A 22,700-nucleotide genomic window follows, 5' to 3' on the forward strand; every position below is an offset into this window, starting at 1 on the left:
CACACATCGGCACACACACACACACACACGTATACACACAGGCACACACACACACACACACACACACATCGGCACACACACACACACACACGTATACACACAGGCACACACACACACACGTATACACACAGGCACACACACACACACGTATACACACAGGCACACACACACACATCGGCACACACACACACACACACACACGTATACACACAGGCACATACACACACATCGGCACACACACACACACACGTATACACACAGGCACATACACACACATTGGCACACACACACACTCGTATACACACAGGCACATACACACACATCGGCACACACACACACACACGTATACACACAGGCACATACACACACACACACACACACACACCGGCACACACACACACACGTATACACACAGGCACATACACACACACCGGCACACACACACACACACACACACACACACACACGTATACACACAGGCACATACACACACACACACACACCGGCACACACACACACACGTATACACACAGGCACATACACACACACCGGCACACACACACACACACACACACGTATACACACAGGCACATACACACACACACACCGGCACACACACACACACACACGTATACACACAGGCACATACACACCGGCACACACACACACACGTATACACACAGGCACATACACACACACCGGCACACACACACACACGTATACACACAGGCACATACACACACACCGGCACACACACACACACACACGTATACACACAGGCACATACACACACATCGGCACACACACACACACACGTATACACACAGGCACATACACACACATCGGCACACACACACACACACACACTCGTATACACACAGGCACATACACACACATCGGCACACACACACACACACACACACTCGTATACACACAGGCACATACACGCACACACACACACACACACACTCGTATACACACAGGCACATACACACACATCGGCACACACACACACACACACACACACACACACACACACACTCGTATACACACCGGCACACACACACACCGGCACACACACACACACACTCGTATACACACCGGCACATACACACACACATCGGCACACACACACACACACTCGTATACACACAGGCACACACACACATCGGCACACACACACACACACACACACACACACACTCGTATACACACCGGCACACACACACACACACCGGCACACACACACACACACACACACACACTCGTATACACACCGGCACACACACACACACACCGGCACACACACACACACACACACTCGTATACACACAGGCACATCGGCACACACACACACTCGTATACACACAGGCACATACACACACATCGGCACACACACACACACACGTATACACACACACACACACGTACACACACAGGCACATACACACACACACACGTACACACACAGGCACATACACACGCGCACAGACACACACAAGCAGTCACACACACACACACGCACACACTCGGAGCCAAGCAGACCGGTGCATTTTGTGAAGCGGGCTTTGCAAGCCTGCCGGCAGTTGCCCTCCGCCCGACGAGCCCAGCCGTGGCTCCCTAGCCCGACCGCGCGCCACGGGGCAGAGCGAATCCCAGGCCCCGGTTTCACTGGCCCCGGGCTGGGCCGGAGCTCAGTGCAGTGGCGCTGGTGTGGCGCGAAACGACCCAGCCCCTGCTTTGCTGCGCTCCGGGGCAGGGGCACAGAGAGCTGCGGTAGGGAGGCTCTGAGATCCACGGGCCGGCTCCTAAACTCAGTTGACCCCGGGAGACGAATCCAGCCTGGCTCTGCCCCAAGCCAACTGCCCTGCCCCGTGTGTGGGAAGGCGGGCGGGCGTTCTCCCCGCTGTGTGCCCTGCCCGTCCCCAGCTCCAGCCCCCCAGAGACACGGGCTCGCTCGGAGAGCCGAGAGGGGGGCTCTGACCCCCAGAGGGAGAGGGGCTCCCACGCCCTTGGTGGGCAGGAATTCCCCGAGTCCGGCTCGCGGGAGGGGGCGGGAGATTCCAGGAAAACATGGGTCAGCCCCCCCAGAGTAGGCCCCCCAGTCCCGAGCACACACAGCTCTGCAGCACTCCTGCAATGGCCCGCCCCCCAGAACTCACGGCCGCGCTCAGGCTGCCTTCCCCAAACTCCCCCGCCCCCGCCAGCCGCTCCGCACGCTCCGACTGCTGCCCCTCGGTCTGGACTGGCCGAGGCAGGCCCTCCGCCGTGCGGCCCCGGTGTGCTGGCTGGCTTTCCGCAGCGACTCCCTGCCCGCCAAACCCCGCCCCGGCCCTAACCGTGGCTCCAGGGTCCCCCAGGAGGCTGGGGTGCCAGGCTGTTGCTGGGACCAGTGTGCCGCCACCGAGCTCCCAGGAGGGACGGTCGGCCCTGGCCGCAGTCCCAGGTGTGCGCAGCAGCCACTGCCAGGGCCCAGCAGTAGGGGGCTGTCGGTCAGGAGCCCTGGCTCGCTGCTGGGCCAGCGGGGCAGCACATGGAGCTCAGCACACGAGAAGGGGGCCCCTTTGGCCAGACGGGCTGCCAGGCCGAGCCAGCAGGACGGGTGCCACATGGGCCGGGCAGGGTGCCAAGCAGTGGGGCAGCCCACTGGCACTCAGGGACTCCGTGCCAGCCCCGGCCCTGTGAGCAGAGCAGCAAGCTGCCTGTCTCACCCGCTCTGGGCAGGTCCTCCCGTGACTCCTCCTGACCCAAAGGCCCTGCCCGCCCGCGGAGCCCTGCCGGCGGGCCGTCCGTCCGTCATCGGGTGGGGAAAGCACCAGAGACTGGCCCGCGAGGCCACGGCTTCCCGGGTGAGCGATTCCCACTAAGCCGATGGCGGCGCAGCCGAGCCCCTCCGCCACCGCGCTCGGCGAGCTCGCTCCAGAAGGGGACAACCAGGGCCCGAGACGCTCCTGGGAGCCGGCTCCTTGCGCGAAGACCGGAGCAGGCCCCGGGCCGCGACACGCTGGCAGCCCCTGCCGAAGCGCGACCGTCACCCCCCGAGGGCACGCGACTCGCTGCCAACCTGGCAACCAAAGGGCAGGGGTGGGAAGCCACCGCCCTGTGGGGCCGAGCCGCGCGCCCACTGGTGGGGACTCCGGACTGGGAGCAGCAAGAGACCGGGCCTGCCAGCCCCACCGAGAGCTCACCTTGCCGTGCGTCGTACTGTCGCATCTGCACCTCCTCGACGCATTCTGCCGGGAACCAGCCGGTCCGCCCTTTCACGGAGCCTTCCCAGAAGCCCCCCTCGCCGACACTCAGCACTGTGGAGAGAGGGAGACACGTCAGGCCGGGAGGCGGGTGGACAGGCACGGCCGGGGAACGCGTCTCGACGGGAGCAGGGCCGCGGCGCAGCAGCCTCTCGAGAGCCTGGGGCAGGGTTGGTTGCCTCAGACAGCGGGAGACCCGGGCGTGCGCAGCGAGAGAGCCCAGACCCTCCTGCCTGTGCGCGGAAGCCAGGGCATCCCGGAGACGACAGGGGCTTCTGTAGGCGAGCTGGCACCCCAGGAACGTGCCGACTTCGCAGCTCCAGATGTGCCCCGGGAAGCTCTGCCTGCATCTCCCACACAGGGAGGAGCCCGGGCTTCCCCCAAAGCCGCCAGCCAGGCAGTACCACAGGTGGAGTTCGATTCCTGAGGCTGGGCCCGGACTTGCGCTCCCACCACTGGAACACGCTGCCTCCCGGGGCGGCTCGCTCAGGTGAGCCCTGCAGGGAGGACAAGGCCGCGCAGGTTTGGGCCCTGGCTACAGCCTGTCCAGCCACCTGGGCCTGCTTCGAGCTGCTACCCGGTTTGGCCCCGTGCTGCCGGCTCTTTAACAAGGTGAAGGCCCAGTCCAGCTGCCGCCCGCTGCCAGGGCCCTTCCACATGAGGGGCGAACCCTCCGGCCCCGCAGGGCCAACTCACCGTCCCTCCCAGCTGCCTTGCGAAGGCAGCAAGGCCCAGGGCCAAAGCTCATTCCAGGCCCAGGGTCCCTTGCTGGTGGTGGCCAGCTGACGCCCCTGCGGGACAGAGGCCGAATCCGTCCCCTTCCACCAGCACAGGCCCCGGCTCACCGGCGTCACGGGGACCGGCCCCAGCCGTGGGAACAGCACCTCTGCAGCAGCCCGGCCTGCTCTCGGCACGGCTGCTCAACAGCCCGAGGGCTAACCTGAGTGACGGAGGGCGGGCCCCGGCCCCTAGACGCACCCCAGTTCTGCTGGTGATCACCCGGCCACCCGCCTCTCAACCACACGGAGCCCAGCCCCCGCACTCAGAGCCACTAGGCCGGCATCACGCCCCCTGCCCAAGGCAGGACCAGCCCGGCCAGGGCTCTGTGACCTCCCGGGAAGGAGATTCCCCCCTCCCTAGGGAACCCAGCCCCCCGCTCCCCCCAGGTGTGGTCTGGCATCTGATCAGCCTGAGGTAGCTGCCTAGGAGCGCCAAGCCCCGGCAACCTGGCCTGTGGAGAGGGCCTGCCGCGGGGAGGTGCCTGCGGGGGCTGAACCGGAGTGGCTAGCTCTGGTCTTGTCTTCACCAGTAGCCTGAGTGAGCTACGGCGGGTCAGCTAACTAGACTGAACACCCGTCTCCTACTGGCTGGCCGGCCCTCCCCCGAGCCGCTCACTTGCTCCAGGACGCACCAACTCTGCACCGGCAGCACAAACCAGCAGTGCTCCCCCGGCGCCCTACGGCTTACGGCAGCGCCCCAGGCTGGGCGCGGCACCGACCGCACAAACACTCCCAGGAGCTGATGGTCTCAGCTAATCGACATGCAAGAACGGCCAGGCTGGGTAAGACCCAAGGTCCAACTAAGCCGGGTCCTGTCGGCCCACAGTGGCCACCGCCAGATGCCCCAGAGGGAGTGAATCCTCATGTGATCCCTCCTGTCGCCCATTCCCAGCTGCTGACAAACACAGTCCAGGGACACCCTCCCTGCCCGTCGTGGCTAATAGCCACTGATGGACCTGCCCTCCATGAATTTATCGAGTTCTTTTTGAACCCTGTCAAAGTCCTGGTCTTCACAATATCCTCTGGCAAGGAGTTCCACAGGTTGACTGTGCATTGGGTGAAAAAAAACTTCCTTTTGTTTGTTTGAAACCCGATGCCATTTAATTTCCTCGGGTGACCACACCAGTCATGATTTTATAGACCTCTTTTTTTCTAAGCGGAAAGGTCCCTGTTGTACTAATCTCTCCTCATACAGAAGCTGTTCCAAACCCTAATGGCTTTGCTGTCCTTTTATGATCCTTTTCTAATTCCAAGAGATTTTTTTGAGCTGAGGCGACCACGTCTGCATGCAGCATTCAGTAGGTGGGAAGAGCAGGGATGTATCTACTGAAAACAGGGTAGTTTGCCTTGTCTAGCCATTTCCTAATGATTCCCGACCATCTGTCTGCTTTTCAGAGAACCATCCACAAGGTCTCCAGAGTCTTTTTCTGGAGTGGTAACAGCTAACTTAAGACTCCACCCCCCCCCCCCCCCCCGTGTACGTCCAGCTAATTCAGACCCACCCCCGTGTACGTCCAGCTAACTCACACCCACCCCGTGTATGTCCAGCTAGTTTAGACCCACCCCTGTGTACGTCCAGCTAACTCACACCCACCCCGTGTATGTCCAGCTAGTTTAGACCCACCCCTGTGTACGTCCAGCTAACTCACACCCACCCTGTGTATGTCCAGCTAACTCACACCCACCCTGTGTATGTCCAGCTAGTTTAGACCCACCCCTGTGTATGTAGAGGATCTCTGCATCTTGGGGTCTTCAAAGTATTTGAGGGCTTCAATATCTGAGATATAGGTGAGAGGATTATTCTAAGAGGGGTGGGTGAGATTCTGTGGCCTGCACTGTGCAGGGGGTCAGACTAGATGATCATAATGGTCCCTTCTGACCTTGGAGTCTATGAGTCTATGAGTCTACGTCCAGCTAACTTAGACACCCCCCCCCCCCCGTGTATGTCCAGCTGTTTTCCAAAGTGCATCACTTTGCATGTATCAACATCGGACTTCACCGGCCATTGTGCAGCTCACTCACCCCGTCTTGTGACACCCCTTTGCAGCTCTTCACAGGCTGCTTTGGTCTGAACTATGTCACGTTGCTGAATTGGAGGGAAGCAGCCAGATCGCTGCTGCACCCCTAGGTGGGGGTGTTGGCCCCAGAAATTGGTGTGGGGGGAGCCATGTGGGGTATTGAATGGGAGATTATTGTTTGTTAATCTTATGTACGCTATTTATGTGAGTGTATAATGTCTGTGTGTGTAGGTAGGAATCTGTAATCTGTGTGGAAGCTGAATATTTCTCTGAATGTGGTTAAACATGGCTATGGACAGGCTGAGTAGCAAAGCCCTGTGGGACAATGGCTCTCAATAGGCTATGGACACACCCAAAGAATGGGATTTGTCACCTGAGGGCAGCTAGCAGGGAACATAGAGATTGGCCTCTGACCAGGTGACTTGCTGCATACAAGAAGAGGCCAGGAAGGGGATAAAAGAGGCCATGTGGTCGATGCCATTTTGTTCTCAGCACAGCACTTCATCCCAGAGGCAGCACTGCAGGGATTGAAGAGCCCGGAAGACCTGTGAACCCATCCTGATCCTAGGATGTGCAATAAGGACTTTTAACCAGCAGCTGCAACATCTCTGCTAGAGCCTGCATCGAGGACTGGGAGATTCGGTGCATGTAACGTACTGTACTTTAATAACCTCACTCTCAGGCTTTTCTTTCTTGTAATAATAAACCTTTAGATATAGATTCTAAAGGATTGGCCCAGCGTGATTTGTGGGTAAGGTCCAGAGGGTAAATTGACCAGGGATCTGTGGCTGGTTTCTTGGAACTGGACAGAACTTGTTCGGGGTAGGTGGGATTGGGTGCTAGGACCCCCCACCTGTGTATAGGCCCGGGGCCATCTGGGGCACGGATATTGCTGGGGTGTCGGAGGGGTTTTGCTCGGGAGGCTTCAGGCAGGCAGCTGAAGCGCTCTGTGGGACTGGTTTGTGGCCTGTTTGGAGAGGTCACCAGTCAAGGGGGCTGTAAGAAGCCCCGGATTTGAGCAATTCGCCCTGAGCGGACGCCCTTAGCGGTGCCCAGACATGGCCTGGTCCATCACAAACTATCTTGAACACTTTGGGATCATCTGCACATTTTGCCACCTCCCTGTTTCCCTCTTTCTCCAGCTCATGTCCGAATATGTTGGCTAGACTGGTTCCCATGCAGACTGCTGAGGGACGCCTCTTTCCTAGTTACCTGAGCAGGGATATGACAGAGGTCTATAAAACCATGAGTGGTGTGGAGAGGGTGTGACGGCGCGTTGGGGCCCCCGCCTCCTGCACCCCCATAGTGGCACGAACAGACTCCCCCAGCCAGTAGAACAGAGGGAGTTTCTTGCTTCTCCAGGGTACAGCACAGATGTCATCTGGTTTCAGGGCAGGCCTAGGATGCCTCAGCCCCCTTTGAGCTGGGGGAGACTGGGCCCCTAAATCCCAGCCCCTTCCCTAGGCTGTCTCCTCCATGATCCCAGACACAAACTAAAAGCCTCCCTTCCAGCCCTGCCCCCCAGCCAGGGGCAGCATTCCACCTTCCTTTGATCCTCTCCCTGGGAGGTAACCGGTAGAACAGGTCACCTCCCTGTCCCATCAGCTACTCGGCTGGGCCGTGGTACAGGCAGCAGCCAGTGGGGGTCACCCACAGCCCCAGCCTAGCAACCAGCAAGGTACCCCCACGATTTCACAGAGGGCAAACAAAGAAAAGTTATTTATTAGTTCCCATAATATAAGGACTAGAGGACACCAAATGAAATGAATGGGTAGCAGGTTTAAAACTAATAAAAGGAAGTTCTTCTTCACACAGCGTGTAGTCAACCTGTGGAACTCCTTGCCAGAGGAGGCTGTGAAGGCTAGGACTATACTAGAGTTTAAAGAGAAGCTGGATAATTTCGTGGTGGTTAGGTCCATAAAAGGCTATTAGCCAGGGGATAAAATGGTGTCCTTGGCCTCTGTCTGTCAGAGGCTGGAGAGGGATGGCAGGAGACAAATTGCTTGATCATTGTCTTCGGTCCACCCTCTCTGGGGCACCTGGCGCTGGGCACTGTGGGCAGACAGGCTACTGGGCTAGATGGACCTTTGGTCTGACCCAGTGTGGCCGTTCTTACGTGTGGCCTGGGCTGCGACCTTCCCTAGGAGATTTCTGCCCTTCCCTCTCACAGCAGGCTCCTGGCATATTCTGCAACCTCACCCCGCCCTGCTCCTCCTCTCTAGCCCGCCTCACGCCTGCAGGCGCCACACGCCCCCCAGAAGCCAGGCTGCCCTCCAGGGGAGGAAGGTCCCGACTGGCGCGTGGGGGCAGTGTCCGCACAGGCGTTTCGAGCACTCGCTGCTCACACCTGCGGAGACTGGACTTAGCGCTCTGGGCGGGCCCAGTCGGGGCTCACACTAGCCAGGTGTGCCCCGTGAGCACGGAGAGGGTTACAGGCGGCTCGCCAGCCGTGTCACTCGGCTCCTGCGCTCCCTCCCGCTGGCGCTTCCTCCGGGCACATTCACTGGGGGTTTCAAGCGGACTCTGCTGCTCTTTTCATGCCATTAACCTCCATGGGGCCCTTTGTTTTCTCTCACTGCCAGGCCGGGCGCCCCCCGCCCCCCAGCCCAGCTGGGCAAACCCCTGGGAGAAGGGACTTCTCTCTTCTCCTGTCCGGAGGCTGCATCTCCCCAGCCCAGGCCCGGACTCTCTCCGCCCTCTGCCAAGCCAAGGAGGAAGTCTGCTGGAGAGCCTGTCTTCTCAAGTGCTCCTGCTCCACCTCCTGTACTGCGGGTAGCCCTCCGGCCGGCTCCAGGACCTGGCAACTGGCCCTCCTAGTCCAGCCCCTTGCAAGGGCTTAGCCGCCATTGTTATTAGTTGGCATCACTTCTGTGCCCTTCGTCCCAGTGCCCGCCTGCCTTGACATCACAAAAGCCTTGTGTGGGCTCACTCAGCGGCGCTGCCCGCCCCTCACCCCCTGCGGAAGAGCCGTCATCCTGCAGGCCCTAGCGGTGCCCAGACACCGGCCCCGGGACGGAAGGAACCGCTCCCGTGTTTAGCTAGTTAGAACCCGACTGGCCTAAGCCCCTCCCGAGATAGTCACAGGGGCCTCGTCCAGCTCCCAGCCCAGCCCAGCCCACAACCATTCCTAGAGCAGAAGTCCACAGAACGCAGCCAATCTGCACTTCAAGGTGGCCAGCGAGAGAGAAATCTGCCCCAGCGCTTGGGAACCTGTTACTGGGGAGAGCACTTCGTGCCTTCCTTCCCTGGGGGTCCGAATCTGTCTGGCTCCAACTTCCAACCACTGGCTGGCACGAGCCCTTTCTCTGCTGGACACAAGTGTCCATTATCAAATATTTGTCCTCCATTAGGTCCTTAATCAACTCATCTCCTACCCTCCTCTGTCAGGCGAAACAGACTACGCGCCTGGAGTCCATGGAAAGGCAGCTTTCCTAACTCTTTAACGAGGCTTCTGGCTCTCCAGCTGATAAACACTTTCCTGATGTAGACACTAGGAACGGGCACTCAGCCGGAGAGGAACTGGCCACAGAACTAAAAACGAATGTTTGTCAGACACTCCGCTCCTTCCCCCGATCTCCGAAAGACCCCGACTCGCTCGAAACGCTCACCTCCCGTTGGCTCAACAGACGATATTACCTCAGCCACCTTGTCTCTGGAAATCAACGGTAACTGAGGTTCTAGGAAGCACGATTCAATCACATGTATAACGAGCACATGGAGCGGAGTCCAAACCAGCTACTGACAGATCCCTACGTATACCTGGGATTTAAGAGGGCGACTTTCGCAAGCTGAAAACAAGATGAGTCAAATAAGCCAGGAGAAAGAAATGAATCAGAAACGTACAGACGATAATCGGAAATTGTTTAACAACACCCTCCTACGCGCCCAAAGGCGGCAATACTGGTGAAAAGAAACAGGATTAGAGGGGCAGTGAAGGCAGCTGTAAAGTGGCCCACCGCAAGTGGAAGGAAGGGGACGATGCCAAGGGACAGTGATGAGCGTAACTCAAAAGCCAGAAAGTGGGAAGCAAGGGGAGACAAAGAAAAGGAAGCAGAAGGCCACCCGATAAAAAGGCAACAAGGAGGTAAAGTGAATCAGGAACAACAGGAGCCCCGGCAGTGCTACTGGCCCCTGACCGGAGCAAGCGATCCAGAACAACGCAGAAAAGAGAGGTTTAAATAAGCTGCCCCCGAGGCTTTGAAGAGCTGCGGAGACGCGTGCTGGGCCTTTAGTATTGATTTTCTGTGTGTCTCGGAACACCGAGGAAGTCCCAGGAGAAAGCGCCTGTTGTGTCGCTAGTTACAAACGGCCAACTTCAGTAGCAGCTGTTCCACTGAGACGGGGGACTGGACAAAGGGCTCTGACCTCCCCACGTTATCTGCCCATACCCCCCCCAGTTCTCGGAGCCGTCTGCCTTGGCGGCATGGTATGGCTAGCCCTGCCGCTGGCAGCGGGGACAGACCAGCGCACGGGGAGAAAGCCTGGGTGGGGTCTGGTCAGACCCCGGCCGAGCCAGTGACAGGGGAACCTGCCATCGACAGGATTCTGGGTCAGGACCCAGCGGAGCGTCAGGGCAGGCCTCAGCTCCATGTGCACATTAGACATGTCACAGAAGAGCCCTCAGGAGTCATCGACTCCAGCCCCCTGCCCACGGCAGGACCAACCCAACTCAGTCAGCCCAGCCAGGCCTTTGTCACGCCGGGACTTAAACACCCCTAGGGATGGAGATTCCACCCCCTCCCCAGGGAACCCAGCCCAGCGCCTCCCCCCCGCCTAGGGAAACAGTTTTTCCTAATCTCCAACCTAGACCCCCCCCTGCAACCTGAGCCCATTGCTCTGTGAGCAGCAAGGAGTCCTGTGGCACCTACAGATTAACCGAAGGGTTGAAGTATTAATGCTCCGACAGGTGCCACGGGACTCCTCGCCGCTCCTGCAGATTCAGACTAACACGGCCCCCCCTCTGACACTCGACACATTGCTCCTTGGTCACTCCACTCCCTTCCCCCCTCTCCGGAGCCCTTCAAGGGGTAGACTCTGGCCACAGGGCCTGGGCCAGCTCCAAGCCAGCCCAGAGCCAGCAGTCACTGCTCCGACCCAGTGGCCCCAAAACATGAGCCAGCAAGTCACTGGCAGCCAGCCCTCCGCCGCCCCCAGGAGCAGGCTGCCAGCTCCCCAGAGCCTGCCAGGGCCCGGAGAAGGCGGGCGCCTTCCTGGTCCAGGGTGGAGATCATGGACCTTACTCAGGTTTGGGGGGGAGGCCTCCAACGTCCACGATCTCCGCACTAGGCACAGGAAAGTGGCCGTCTAGGGCAGGAGAGCTGCCAGCCTGGCCACCAACGGCCACATGCGAACCCGGGAGCAGGTCAGCATGAAAGTCAAGTTGGTCCGGCAAGACCCCCGACCCGGAGCTTCCCCTCCCCCTTCTTCCCCCTTCCAGCTCCCTCCTCCCAGGTGTCTGTAGTGTAGACATATCCTTGGAAAGGAAGCAAGGGGGGAGCAGGAGCCGGTGCTGGGGGAGCCGGCTTTAAAGCTGGTTACCCCGGCACCGTCTCTGTGGTGCCGCCTGCGCCCCCCCCACTCCGCCTATCTCAGAAGCAGTGGGGGGGTGGGGGAGGGGAGGAAGCCGCAAAGTAGCCTCTGCCCGCTGCGGACCAAGGCTCGTCGTGGCCACAGGCTGCTCCGGCAGCAGCCCCCGGCAGGGATCCCAGCAAGGCCACCGTGTCGCGGGGCCGAGATCCCAGCACCCTTGGGCTTGGGACGCGGCGTCGGAGCTGCACAGCCTGTTTTAAAGGGGCACCCCGCGTCTCGGGGCCGCACCCTGGAATATTGCCCTCGAAACCGGGACCGCTGTGCCCCGTGTATAGGAGCCGGGCGCAGAGGCCCAGCAGTCCTGGAGCGAGCCTCCCTTATGGACCAGTCGTGGAGTCAATCCAAATCCCCGACTGGCCACACTCCCTTGACATCCTTAGCCCCGGGCTCTCCGGAGCCGCCCCCGGGCGACGAGGCAGCACTCGCAGCGGACGGTATCCGGCGAGGCCGCTCCCTCCCTCTGCACCAGCCCTTACTCGGGCGTCCAGCTTTGACTCAGCCCGGCCTGGACGCACTGCTCAGCCTTCTTCGAAATCTGGGCACCAAAACCCCCCATTGGCCCTCTGCTCTGGCGACACCAGCCCTCCCCACCCTACGCCCGGACTGCGGCCTCCACTCACCTGGCCTGACACCTGCAACCCGGCCGAGCACGGCTGCTGCCGGCATCTCTGCAGCCCCACAGCTGCCCCCTCTCTGGTTCTACGCAAGCCCCTTGCCCTTCCAAAATCTCGCCCTCAGAGCTGACCCAGGAACCCAGCCTCCGGCCCATTCCCAGCCTGCTCTGCCTGCAGCCACCTCGCCCCATCCGCCGGGGAATCCCTGACAACTGTCCAGGCCACTACACCCGGAGCCTGCTGCCAACCCCGTCATGGCACTTCTAGGCAGGCCAGGCAGGGGAGACCTTTCCCTACCGCCTGCCCGTCCCAGGCGAAAAGCCCAGGGCTGCAACCCAGGCAGCCAGCTGAGCAGGGCCAGTGCCTCACGAGCCCACTGGCTCACACGCTGCATCCAGATGGTGCCCGGAGAGGCCAGCGCCCCTCGGCTCTGCACCTGCCCAGCACAACCGGGCCTGAGTCCTGCGCAGGGCCTCTGGGCGCCACCAAATGCCAGGCGTTGCCTGCAATCGCCAGGGAAGGGCCCAGAGCAGCTGAGTTTGCAGCCTGCTCCTCTCAGCGGCCTCCCTTCCCTGTGGCCGGGGGTGGGTCCCGCGTCCCCTCCGCTGAGCAGTGACAGAGCCTCCCGGCTCCACGCCAGAGGCTGCGCTCTGAGCCCGAGGGACAGACCCACCTGGCTCTCACCTCACACCGGTTCTTCCCCGTTACCTCCCTCCCACAGCTCTCCCGCTCCTTCCGCACACGCCTGGGCCCCTCGGCTCGCTCACCGCAAGGACCGGGCTCCATCCCAGCCAGCTCCGGCTCCCGTGGCCTGGGTCTGCCATTTCCCTCCCCAGACGTCACGGCTCCTCGGCCCAGGGACGAGCGCCCCGCAGAACAGCTGCTTCTCCTCAGGCTGGCTCATGACGGCCTCCTGGAGAGGATTGGGCCGTGGCTCTCTTGGGGCACGCACTGCCCTGGACAACCCTGCAGCCACCGTCCCCCCCAGCTCCGCCTTCTGAGTCAACTCCCCTCCAGCGCCTGCCTCTCCTGCCCGCTACTGCAGCCAGCAGGCCACTGGCTCTTCTGGCCCAGGGCATTCTGGGGCTGCAGTCGGCCTCTCGCACCGCCGTCTGGGTGGGGGCCTCTCGCCGAGCGAGCGCTTCCTGCCTAGCGATTACACTGCCCCCCCGTGTGAGGCCTTGGGGGCAAGAGCAAAATGAAAACATCGACCCCCAGGCTCCCCCAAAGTGTCTCCGGTTTCCTCTCAGCTTTGCTCAGCACAGCAAGTGCTAACATCTGCACGGGGCCAACGCCCCCCAGGACCCGCGGGCCTGAAACCGCCTCCTCGTGCGCAGGAGCCAGCTCCTAGTGCTGCCTGAAACCCGAGGGGAGACTCCAGCCGCGTGGCCCCATGTGCCGCCGGGAAGGAGAGACTCCAGCAGCGGCAGCTGCCACGTACTCCAGCCCTACTCCGCCTCCCCCTCACTTCAGGGGTGGCCGCTGGGCCTGCATTCGCCACAGCTCCTCAGCCGCCCTTGGCTACAGCACCCACACGAATTCCCCCGGCACCCTCAGTCCTTCCAGCTTCCCGGGGGCTCCCCCCCAGCTTTTCCTGCCTGGTGCTGCTCTCAGGGAACGTCTCTGTCTGCAGCTCCGACTGGATCTCCCCCTGGGCTCCGGTGCCCTGCCTCGAGCCGGGGTCGGCCGGCCTGTCAGCGGGGCAGGACTCTGCTCCCTCACAGGGAGACCGGCCCAGCGGCTGCCCAGAGACGGACCCGCACTTTGGTCCCACATATTGAGGTTTGCTCCAACTTCATCCGCAGGGCCCGGGGAGGCTGAGGGCAGTGTCACCACGCCGCGCGGAACCGCCCTCTTACGCACCACAGCGCTGCCGAGACCCCGCGGGCTCAGCCGGACGCAATGCTCCACGGGTCTCACCGCGCCGCGCGGAACCGCCCTCTTACGCACCACAGCGCTGCCGAGAGCCCGCGGGCTCAGCCGGACGCAATGCTCCACGGGTCTCACCGTGCCGCGCGGAACCGCCCTCTTACGCACCACAGCGCTGCCGAGAGCCCGCGGGCTCAGCCAGACGCAATGCTCCACGGGTCTCACCGTGCCGCGCGGAACCGCCCTCTTACGCACCACAGCGCTGCCGAGACCCCGCGGGCTCAGCCGGACGCAATGCTCCACGGGTCTCACCGTGCCGCGCGGAACCGCCCTCTTACGCACCACAGCGCTGCCGAGACCCCGCGGGCTCAGCCGGACGCAATGCTCCACGGGTCTCACCGCGCCGCGCAGAACCGCCCTCTTACACACCACAGCGCTGCCGAGACCCCGCGGGCTCAGCCGGACGCAATGCTCCACGGGTCTCACCGTGCCGCGCGGAACCGCCCTCTTACGCACCACAGCGCTGCCTAGAGCCCGCGGGCTCAGCCAGACGCAATGCTCCACGGGTCTCACCGTGCCACGCGGAACCGCCCTCTTACGCACCACAGCGCTGCCGAGAGCCCGCGGGCTCAGCCGGACGCAATGCTCCACGGGTCTCACCGTGCCACGCGGAACCGCCCTCTTACGCACCACAGCGCTGCCGCGACCCCGCGGGCTCAGCCGGACGCAATGCTCCACGGGTCTCACCGCGCCGCGCGGAACCGCCCTCTTACGCACCACAGCGCTGCCGAGAGCCCGCAGGCTCAGCCAGACGCAATGCTCCACGGGTCTCACCGTGCCGCGCGGAAGCGCACTCTTACGCACCACAGCGCTGCCGAGAGCCCGCAGGCTCAGCCAGACGCAATGCTCCACGGGTCTCACCGTGCCACGCGGAACCGCCCTCTTACGCACCACAGCGCTGCCGAGAGCCCGCGGGCTCAGCCGGACGCAATGCTCCACGGGTCTCACCGTGCCACGCGGAACCGCCCTCTTACGCACCACAGCGCTGCCGAGAGCCCGCGGGCTCAGCCAGACGCAATGCTCCACGGGTCTCACCGTGCCGCGCGGAACCGCCCTCTTACGCACCACAGCGCTGCCGAGAGCCCGCGGGTTCAGCCGGATGCAATACTCCACGGGTCTCACCGTGCCAAGCGGAACCGCCCTCTTACGCACCACAGCACTGCCGAGACCCCGCGGACACAGCCGGACGCAATGCTCCACGGGTCTCACCGTGCCAAACGGAACCGCCCTCTTATGCACCACAGTGCTGCCAAGAGCCCGCGGGCTCAGCCAGACGCAATGCTCCACGGGTCTCACCACGCGGAACCGCCCTCTTACGCACCACAGCGCTGCCGAGACCCCGCAGGCTCAGCCAGACGCAATGCTCCACGGGTCTCACCGCGCGGAACCGCCCTCTTACGCACCACAGCGCTGCCGAGACCCCGCGTGCTCAGCCAGACGCAATGCTCCACGGGTCTCACCGTGCCACGTGGAACCGCCCTCTTACGCACCACAGCGCTGCCGAGACCCCGCGGGCTCAGCCGGACGCAATGTTCCACAGGTCACACTGCGCCAAGCGGAACCGCCCTCTTACGCACCACAGCGCTGCCGAGACCCCGCGGGCTCAGCCAGACGCAATGCTCCACGGGTCTCACCACGCGGAACCGCCCTCTTACGCACCACAGCGCTGCCTAGAGCCCGCGGGCTCAGCCAGATGCAATGCTCCACGGGTCTCACCACGCCAAGCGGAACCGCCCTCTTACGCACCACAGCGCTGCCGAGACCCCGCGGGCTCAGCCGGACGCAATTCTCCAAGGGTCTCACCACGCCAAGCAGAACCGCCCTCTTACACACCACAGCGCTGCCGAGACCCCGCGGGCTCAGCCGGACGCAATGCTCCACAGGTCTCACCGCACAATGCGGAACCGCCCTCTTACGCACCACAGCGCTGCCGAGACCCCGCGGGTTCAGCCAGATGCAATGCTCCACGGGTCTCACCACGCCAAGCGGAACCGCCCTTTTACGCACCACAGCGCTGCTGAGAGCCCGCGGGCTCAGCCAGACGCAATGCTCCACGGGTCTCAGCGCACCATGCGGAACCGCCCTCTTACGCACCACAGCACTGCCGAGACCCCGCAGGCTCCGCCGGACGCAATGCTCCACGGGTCTCACCGTGCCACGCGGAACCGCCCTCTTACGCACCACAGCGCTGCCGAGAGCCCGCGGGCTCAGCCGGACGCAATGCTCCACGGGTCTCACCGTGCCACGCGGAACCGCCCTCTTACACACCACAGCGCTGCCGAGAGCCCGCGGGCTCAGCCAGATGCAATGCTCCACGGGTCTCACCACGCCAAGCGGAACCGCCCTCTTACGCACCACAGCGCTGCCGAGAGCCCGCGGGCTCAGCCAGATGCAATGCTCCACGGGTCTCACCACGCCAAGCGGAACCGCCCTCTTACGCACCACAGCGCTGCTGAGAGCCCGCGGGCTCAGCGAGACGCAATGCTCCACGGGTCTCAGGGCACCATGAGGAACGGCCCTCTTACGCACCACAGCACTGCCGAGACCCCGCGGGCTCCGCCAGACGCAATGCTCCACGGGTCTCACCGTCCCAAGCGGAACCGCCATATTACGCACCACAGCGCTGCCGAGACCCCGCGGGCTCAGCCGGACGCAATGCTCCACGGGTCTCACCGCGCCAAGCGGAACCGCCCTCTTACACACCACAGCGCTGCCGAGACCCCGCGGGCTCAGCCGGACGCAATGCTCCACGGGTCTCACCGCGCCAAGCGGAACCGCCCTCTTACGCACCACAGCGCTGCCGAGACCCCGCGGGCTCAGCCGGACGCAATGCTCCACGGGTCTCACCACGCGGAACCGCCCTCTTACGCACCACAGCGCTGCCGAGACCCCGCGGGCTCAGCCGGACGCAATGCTCCACGGGTCTCACCGCACCACGCGGAACCACCCTCTTACGCTCCACAGCGCTGCCGAGACCCCGCGGGCTCAGCGAGACGCAATGCTCCACGGGTCTCACCGCGCCACGGGGAACCGCCCTCTTACGCACCACAGCGCTGCCGAGAGCCCGCGGGCTGAGCCGGACGCAATGCTCAACGGGTCTCACCGTGCCACGCGGAACCGCCCTCTTACGCACCACAGCGCTGCCGAGAGCCCGCGGGCTCAGCCGGACGCAATGCTCCACGGGTCTCACCACACGGAACCGCCCTCTCACGCACCACAGCGCTGCCGAGAGCCCACGGGCTCAGCCGGTCGCAATGCTCCACGGGTCTCACCGCGCCAAGCAAAGACCATGATCGGCACGACTGCCGTGTCCTCTCCACTAGGCGAATACCCACATCAGAGAGGGAGCCTGGCTTGGGTTGGGATGCTTTGCTCTTGACAAAGTCACGTGCCTTCCTGTTAGCCACCCGACGGCCCTTACAACCTGACTGCGTAATAACCTGTCCCAGTGTCTTCCCTGGAGCTCACCCGAGGTTGGCGGGTCCCTGCGGCCCCAGGCCATCTTTGCTCTCCTTTTGGATGAGCGGGGCTAGGTCTGCCCCTCCCCAGACTCTGGGCCTCCCCTTTCCTCTGTATCCTCTGTACTTTCTCAAATACTATTGCTAATGGTTCAGAGACTGCTCAAGTACCATCGGCTGAACAGGTCCCTCATCTAACTCCTCGGTAGCCATGTTTGCACATATAGGGTGGAAGGGCTGTGTCTGCATGAGAGCGGGGTGTGTGTGTGTGTGTGTGTGTGTGTGTGTGTGAGAGAGAGACTGAGATGTAAGCGACGTTTCTTCTGTGTGTGTGTGTGTTTGTGTGTGTGTGTGTGAGAGACAGAGACTGAGATGTAAGCGACGGTTCTTCTGTGTGTGTGTGAGAGAGAGAGACTGAGATGTAAGCGACGGTTCTTCTGTGTGTGTGTGTGTGAGAGAGAGACTGAGATGTAAGCGACGGTTCTTCAGTGTGTGTGTGTGTGTGTGTGTGTGTGTGTGTGTGTGTGTGTGTGTGAGAGAGAGAGACTGAGATGTAAGCGACGGTTCTTCTGTGTGTGTGTGAGAGAGAGAGACTGAGATGTAAGCGACGGTTCTTCTGTGTGTGTGTGAGAGAGAGAGACTGAGATGTAAGCGACGGTTCTTGTGTGTGTGTATGTGTGTGTGTGTGTGTGTGAGTGAGAGAGAGAGAGAGACTGAGATGTAAGAGACAGTTTCTCTGTGTGTGTGTGTAAAAGAGATGTAAGCGACAGAGTGTGTGTGTGTGTGTGTGATGATGTAAGCGACGGTTCCTGTGTATGCGTGTGAGTAACAGTGCATGAGACTGGCCTCGATGACCTCTTGAGATCCCTTCCAGTCCTAGTATTCTATAATTCTATATGAGAGAGAGAGAGAGTGTGTAAAACTGGGAGAGGTAAGCGACAGTTCCTAAGATGAATAACCTGGAACAATCAGCAGGAAGAGAAAAGGGGCAAACCAAATCAGCAGCAGGGATCCCTACACCAGGCGTCTCCTGACGCCATTGAAGGCCTGTCTGACGCTCACGCCTGGCAAAGGAGCAGCAGCAGCACCCAATGAACCACAGCCGGTGGCAGAAACAAGGGTCCCTCTGGCCAAGGGGAGGGGCTGTGCTGCTCACCACTCCCTTGAGGATGCAGGAGGAAGGGGCTTGGGCGAGACGCGATCCCTCGCCCTCCACCTCTGCCGTGTCCTGGGACAGCGGGACGCACAGCGACACCCCCAGCCCCTAGGAAGAGAGGCCTGAATGATTCCGTCGCCTCCACTCGACCTGGACCCCTCCCCGGGGTGGAGCTGGCCCCGCCCGCTCCCGTCTCCTCTTCCCTTCGCCTTCACCTCGAGGGCCAGGCCGAGCGGCTCGCGGCCGGACGCCTGCGGCCACACGGGCGGCTGAAAGCAAGGCCCTGAGCGCTTGGAGGCTGGCAGCCCAGCCCGCCAGCTCCGACCACGTGCCACGCCCGGTGTGCCGGCCCCGGACTCCGTGCCAGCGTCAGCGCCAGAGCAGCAGCGCTTCCTCCCTTTCTGTGCGCGTCTAGGGGTGACCGCTCCGCCCACGTGTCCCTTCCCTCGGCCCAGGGCAGCGGCGCTTCCTCCCTTTCTGTGCGCGTCTAGGGGTGACCGCTCCGCCCACGTGTCCCTTCCCTCGGCCCAGGGCAGCGGCGCTTCCTCCCTTTCTGTGCGCGTCTAGGGGTGACCGCTCCGCCCACGTGTCCCTTCCCTCGGCCCAGAGCAGCGGCGCTTCCTCCCTTTCTGTGCGCGTCTAGGGGTGACCGCTCCGCCCACGTGTCCCTTCCCTCGGCCCAGGGCAGCGGCGCTTCCTCCCTTTCTGTGCGCGTCTAGGGGTGACCGCTCCGCCCACGTGTCCCTTCCCTCGGCCCAGGGCAGCGGCGCTTCCTCCCTTTCTGTGCGCGTCTAGGGGTGACCGCTCCGCCCACGTGTCCCTTCCCTCGGCCCAGGGCAGCGGCGCTTCCTCCCTTTCTGTGCGCGTCTAGGGGTGACCGCTCCACCCACGTGTCCCTTCCCTCGGCCCAGGGCAGCGGCGCTTCCTCCCTTTCTGTGCGCGTCTAGGGGTGACCGCTCCGCCCACGTGTCCCTTCCCTCGGCCCAGGGCAGCGGCGCTTCCTCCCTTTCTGTGCGCGTCTAGGGGTGACCGCTCCGCCCACGTGTCCCTTCCCTCGGCCCAGGGCAGCGGCTGCCAGCCAGAGCGGTCAGACGGGGCAGCTTCCCCTCCAAGGACGCGCTAGCTACACGCCGATGCCACAACAGCAAACCCCTCGCAAGCGCGAGGACGGCCTCTCCTCCTTCCACAGCGCAAAGGGCGTATTGGGTAAGCCTCTCAACGACACGCAGCCCTCCCCCTGCTCCCCGCTTCTGTACCAGAGGCAGCAGAGGGGGGAGGCGGGAGGCGGTGCCCGTGGGAAGCCTGCGAACACCCGATCCCAAGAGCCGTCTGCCCCTCGCCGCCATGCTGTGAGAGGCAGTAGCGCGGTGAGGGGCATGCGGGAGCCGTGCACGCAGAAAACGGGCTTCCAAGCCAGCCGCCCATGTGGATCGGCTCCGTGCGGAAGCGGAGGCGGGGGGGCTGCTGCGGAACAGCCTCTGTCTGTGCCGGGCCGTGGGAGCTCGGCTCCCCCTCCGCCCCACCCCAGCAGGGACTGCTGCCACCCCGGTGTAGGCAGCGGCGTGGCGGGGGCTCCCCAGGGCCCTGCCCGCCAACATGGAGCCGTCGTGTGATGGATAATACCCGTATGGTTACACGGCACCTCGCATCCCTAGCGGAGACCTCAGCCCCGGCAGCAGGTCCAGGTGCTGCTCTTCGCTCTTGCCGCTGGCCTCTTCTTTCCGCTCTCGGGCAGACGCCAAGTCTGGGCACAGCCCTGCCAGGCTGGGCACCCGCAGCGTCGGCTCTTCTCCGGCGCTGCTCCCGGGCACCAAGGTGGGTACCTGCAGGCTGGGCCCCCCTCGCATCTCTTCTCCGGTGTGAAATGGTGGGCCGAGGGAGCCACACGCCCATCCCACTGCCCCCACACCTACGCCACGGCGCCTCCTCTCCTGCCACGCGCCCATCCCACTGCCCCCACACCCACGCCACGGCGCCTCCTCTCCTGCCACGCGCCCATCCCACTGCCCCCACCCCCAAGCCACGGCGCCTCCTCTCCTGCCACGCGCCCATCCCACTGCCCCCACCCCCATGCCACGTTGCCTCCTCTCCTGCCACGCGCCCATCCCACTGCCCCCACCCCCATGCCACGGAGCCTCCTCTCCTGCCACGTGCCCATCCCACTGCCCCCACCCCCATGCCACGGAGCCTCCTCTCCTGCCACACACCCATTCCATGCCCCCACCCCCATGCCATGGAGCCTCCCCTCCTGCCACGCGCCCATTCCACGGCCCCCCACCATGCCACGGAGCCTCCTCTCCTGCCATGCGCCCATTCCACGGCCCCCCACCACGCCACGAAGCCTCCTCTCCTGCCACGCGCCCATTCCACAGCCCCCCACCATGCCACGGAGCCTCCTCTCCTGCCACGCGCCCATCCCACTGGCCCCACCACCACGCCACGGAGCCTCCCCTCCTGCCATGCGCCCATTCCACTCCCCCCCCCACACCACGGCGCCTCCTCTCCTGCCACGCGCCCATCCCACTGCCCCCACCCCCAAGCCACGGCGCCTCCTCTCCTGCCACACGCCCATCCCACTGCCCCCACACCCACGCCACGGCGCCTCCTCTCCTGCCACACGCCCATCCCACTGCCCCCACACCCACGCCACGGCGCCTCCTCTCCTGCCACACGCCCATCCCACTGCCCCCACCCCCATGCCACGGAGCCTCCTCTCCTGCCACGTGCCCATCCCACTGCCCCCACCCCCACGCCACAGAGCCTCCTCTCCTGCACGCGCCCATTCCACGGCCCCACCCCCACACCATGGAGCCTCCCCTCCTGCCACGCGCCCATTCCACGGCCCCCCACCATGCCACGGAGCCTCCTCTCCTGCCATGCGCCCATTCCACGGCCCCCCACCACGCCACGAAGCCTCCTCTCCTGCCACACGCCCATTCCACAGCCCCCCACCATGCCACGGAGCCTCCTCTCCTGCCACGCGCCCATCCCACTGGCCCCACCACCACGCCACGGAGCCTCCCCTCCTGCCATGCGCCCATTCCACTCCCCCCCCACACCACGGAGCCTCCTCTCCTGCCACGCGCCCATTCCACTCCCCCCCACGCCACAGAGCCTCCTCTCCTGCCACGCGCCCATTCCACTTCCCCCCAACGCCATGGAGCCTCCTCTCCTGCCATACGCCCATCCCACTGCCCCCCACCATGCCATGGAGCCTCCCCTCCTGCCACGCGCCCATTCCACACCCCCCCCACGCCATGGAGCCTCCCCTCCTGCCACGCGCCCATTCCACGCCCCCCCCCATGCCATGGAGCCTCCTCTCCCGCCATGCACCCATCCCTCTTCCTCCCCACGCCATGGAGCCTCCCCTCCTGCCACGCGCCCATCCTACTGTCCCGGAATGCAGATCACAGGCTCTGAGCCCTCGTCTCCAGCCACGGTTCTGATTTTTACACTCATTATGACTAATTAAACATTTGTGTAAAAACAGGTGCCAGTCAAAATCAGCCAGGCTTGGGGAGGGGGGGGCAAGGGATTAATTTATTCCAGAAATTAACGAGGCTGTTTCAGCCTGACAGCTCATTAATACCTTGGAACCAACGAGGATTGCAGGGGCCAGGCACCGCTTGGAGCTTAGTAACAAGGATCGGCAGTGAAGTTACGTCCCCCCCGGCGCAAACGGCTGCACGCACGGCAGGGTGCAAAGAGCGGGGCCTCCCGCAGCCCGTTCTTTGGCTGTTGCTTTGTGCCGACGTCTGGGCCTGGATCGGCACCGAGCAGCCCTTGGCTCAGACCCAGGCAGGGAGGCCCAGAAGCAGGCGAGCCGGCAATGAAGCGGCTTTTTCCTATGTGCAAATCAATGAGGCTGCTGGAGTATGACTGGTTACAGGACGGTTTCACACACCGCAG

General features: G+C 63.1%; 1 protein-coding gene across 8 annotated transcripts in view; it reads right to left on the bottom strand.

Moving 5' to 3' along the window:
- Positions 1-22,700, bottom strand: part of SHANK3 (SH3 and multiple ankyrin repeat domains 3) — a 708,141-nt gene that overhangs the window by 171,638 nt on the left and 513,803 nt on the right. For all 8 annotated transcript variants that reach the window (XR_012898753.1, XR_012898754.1, XM_075914851.1 and 5 more), the window contains one exon: positions 3,189-3,302. Coding sequence is in view for 6 of the 8 variants with exons in the window: in XM_075914851.1 (XP_075770966.1) it covers positions 3,189-3,302 (114 nt within the window). In the remaining 2 variants the exon portion in view is untranslated. The remainder of the gene's footprint in view (positions 1-3,188; positions 3,303-22,700) is intronic.

The sequence above is a fragment of the Pelodiscus sinensis genome, unplaced genomic scaffold (genome assembly GCF_049634645.1).
Source record: "Pelodiscus sinensis isolate JC-2024 unplaced genomic scaffold, ASM4963464v1 ctg61, whole genome shotgun sequence".
In the NCBI taxonomy this organism is placed as follows: Eukaryota; Metazoa; Chordata; order Testudines; family Trionychidae; genus Pelodiscus; species Pelodiscus sinensis.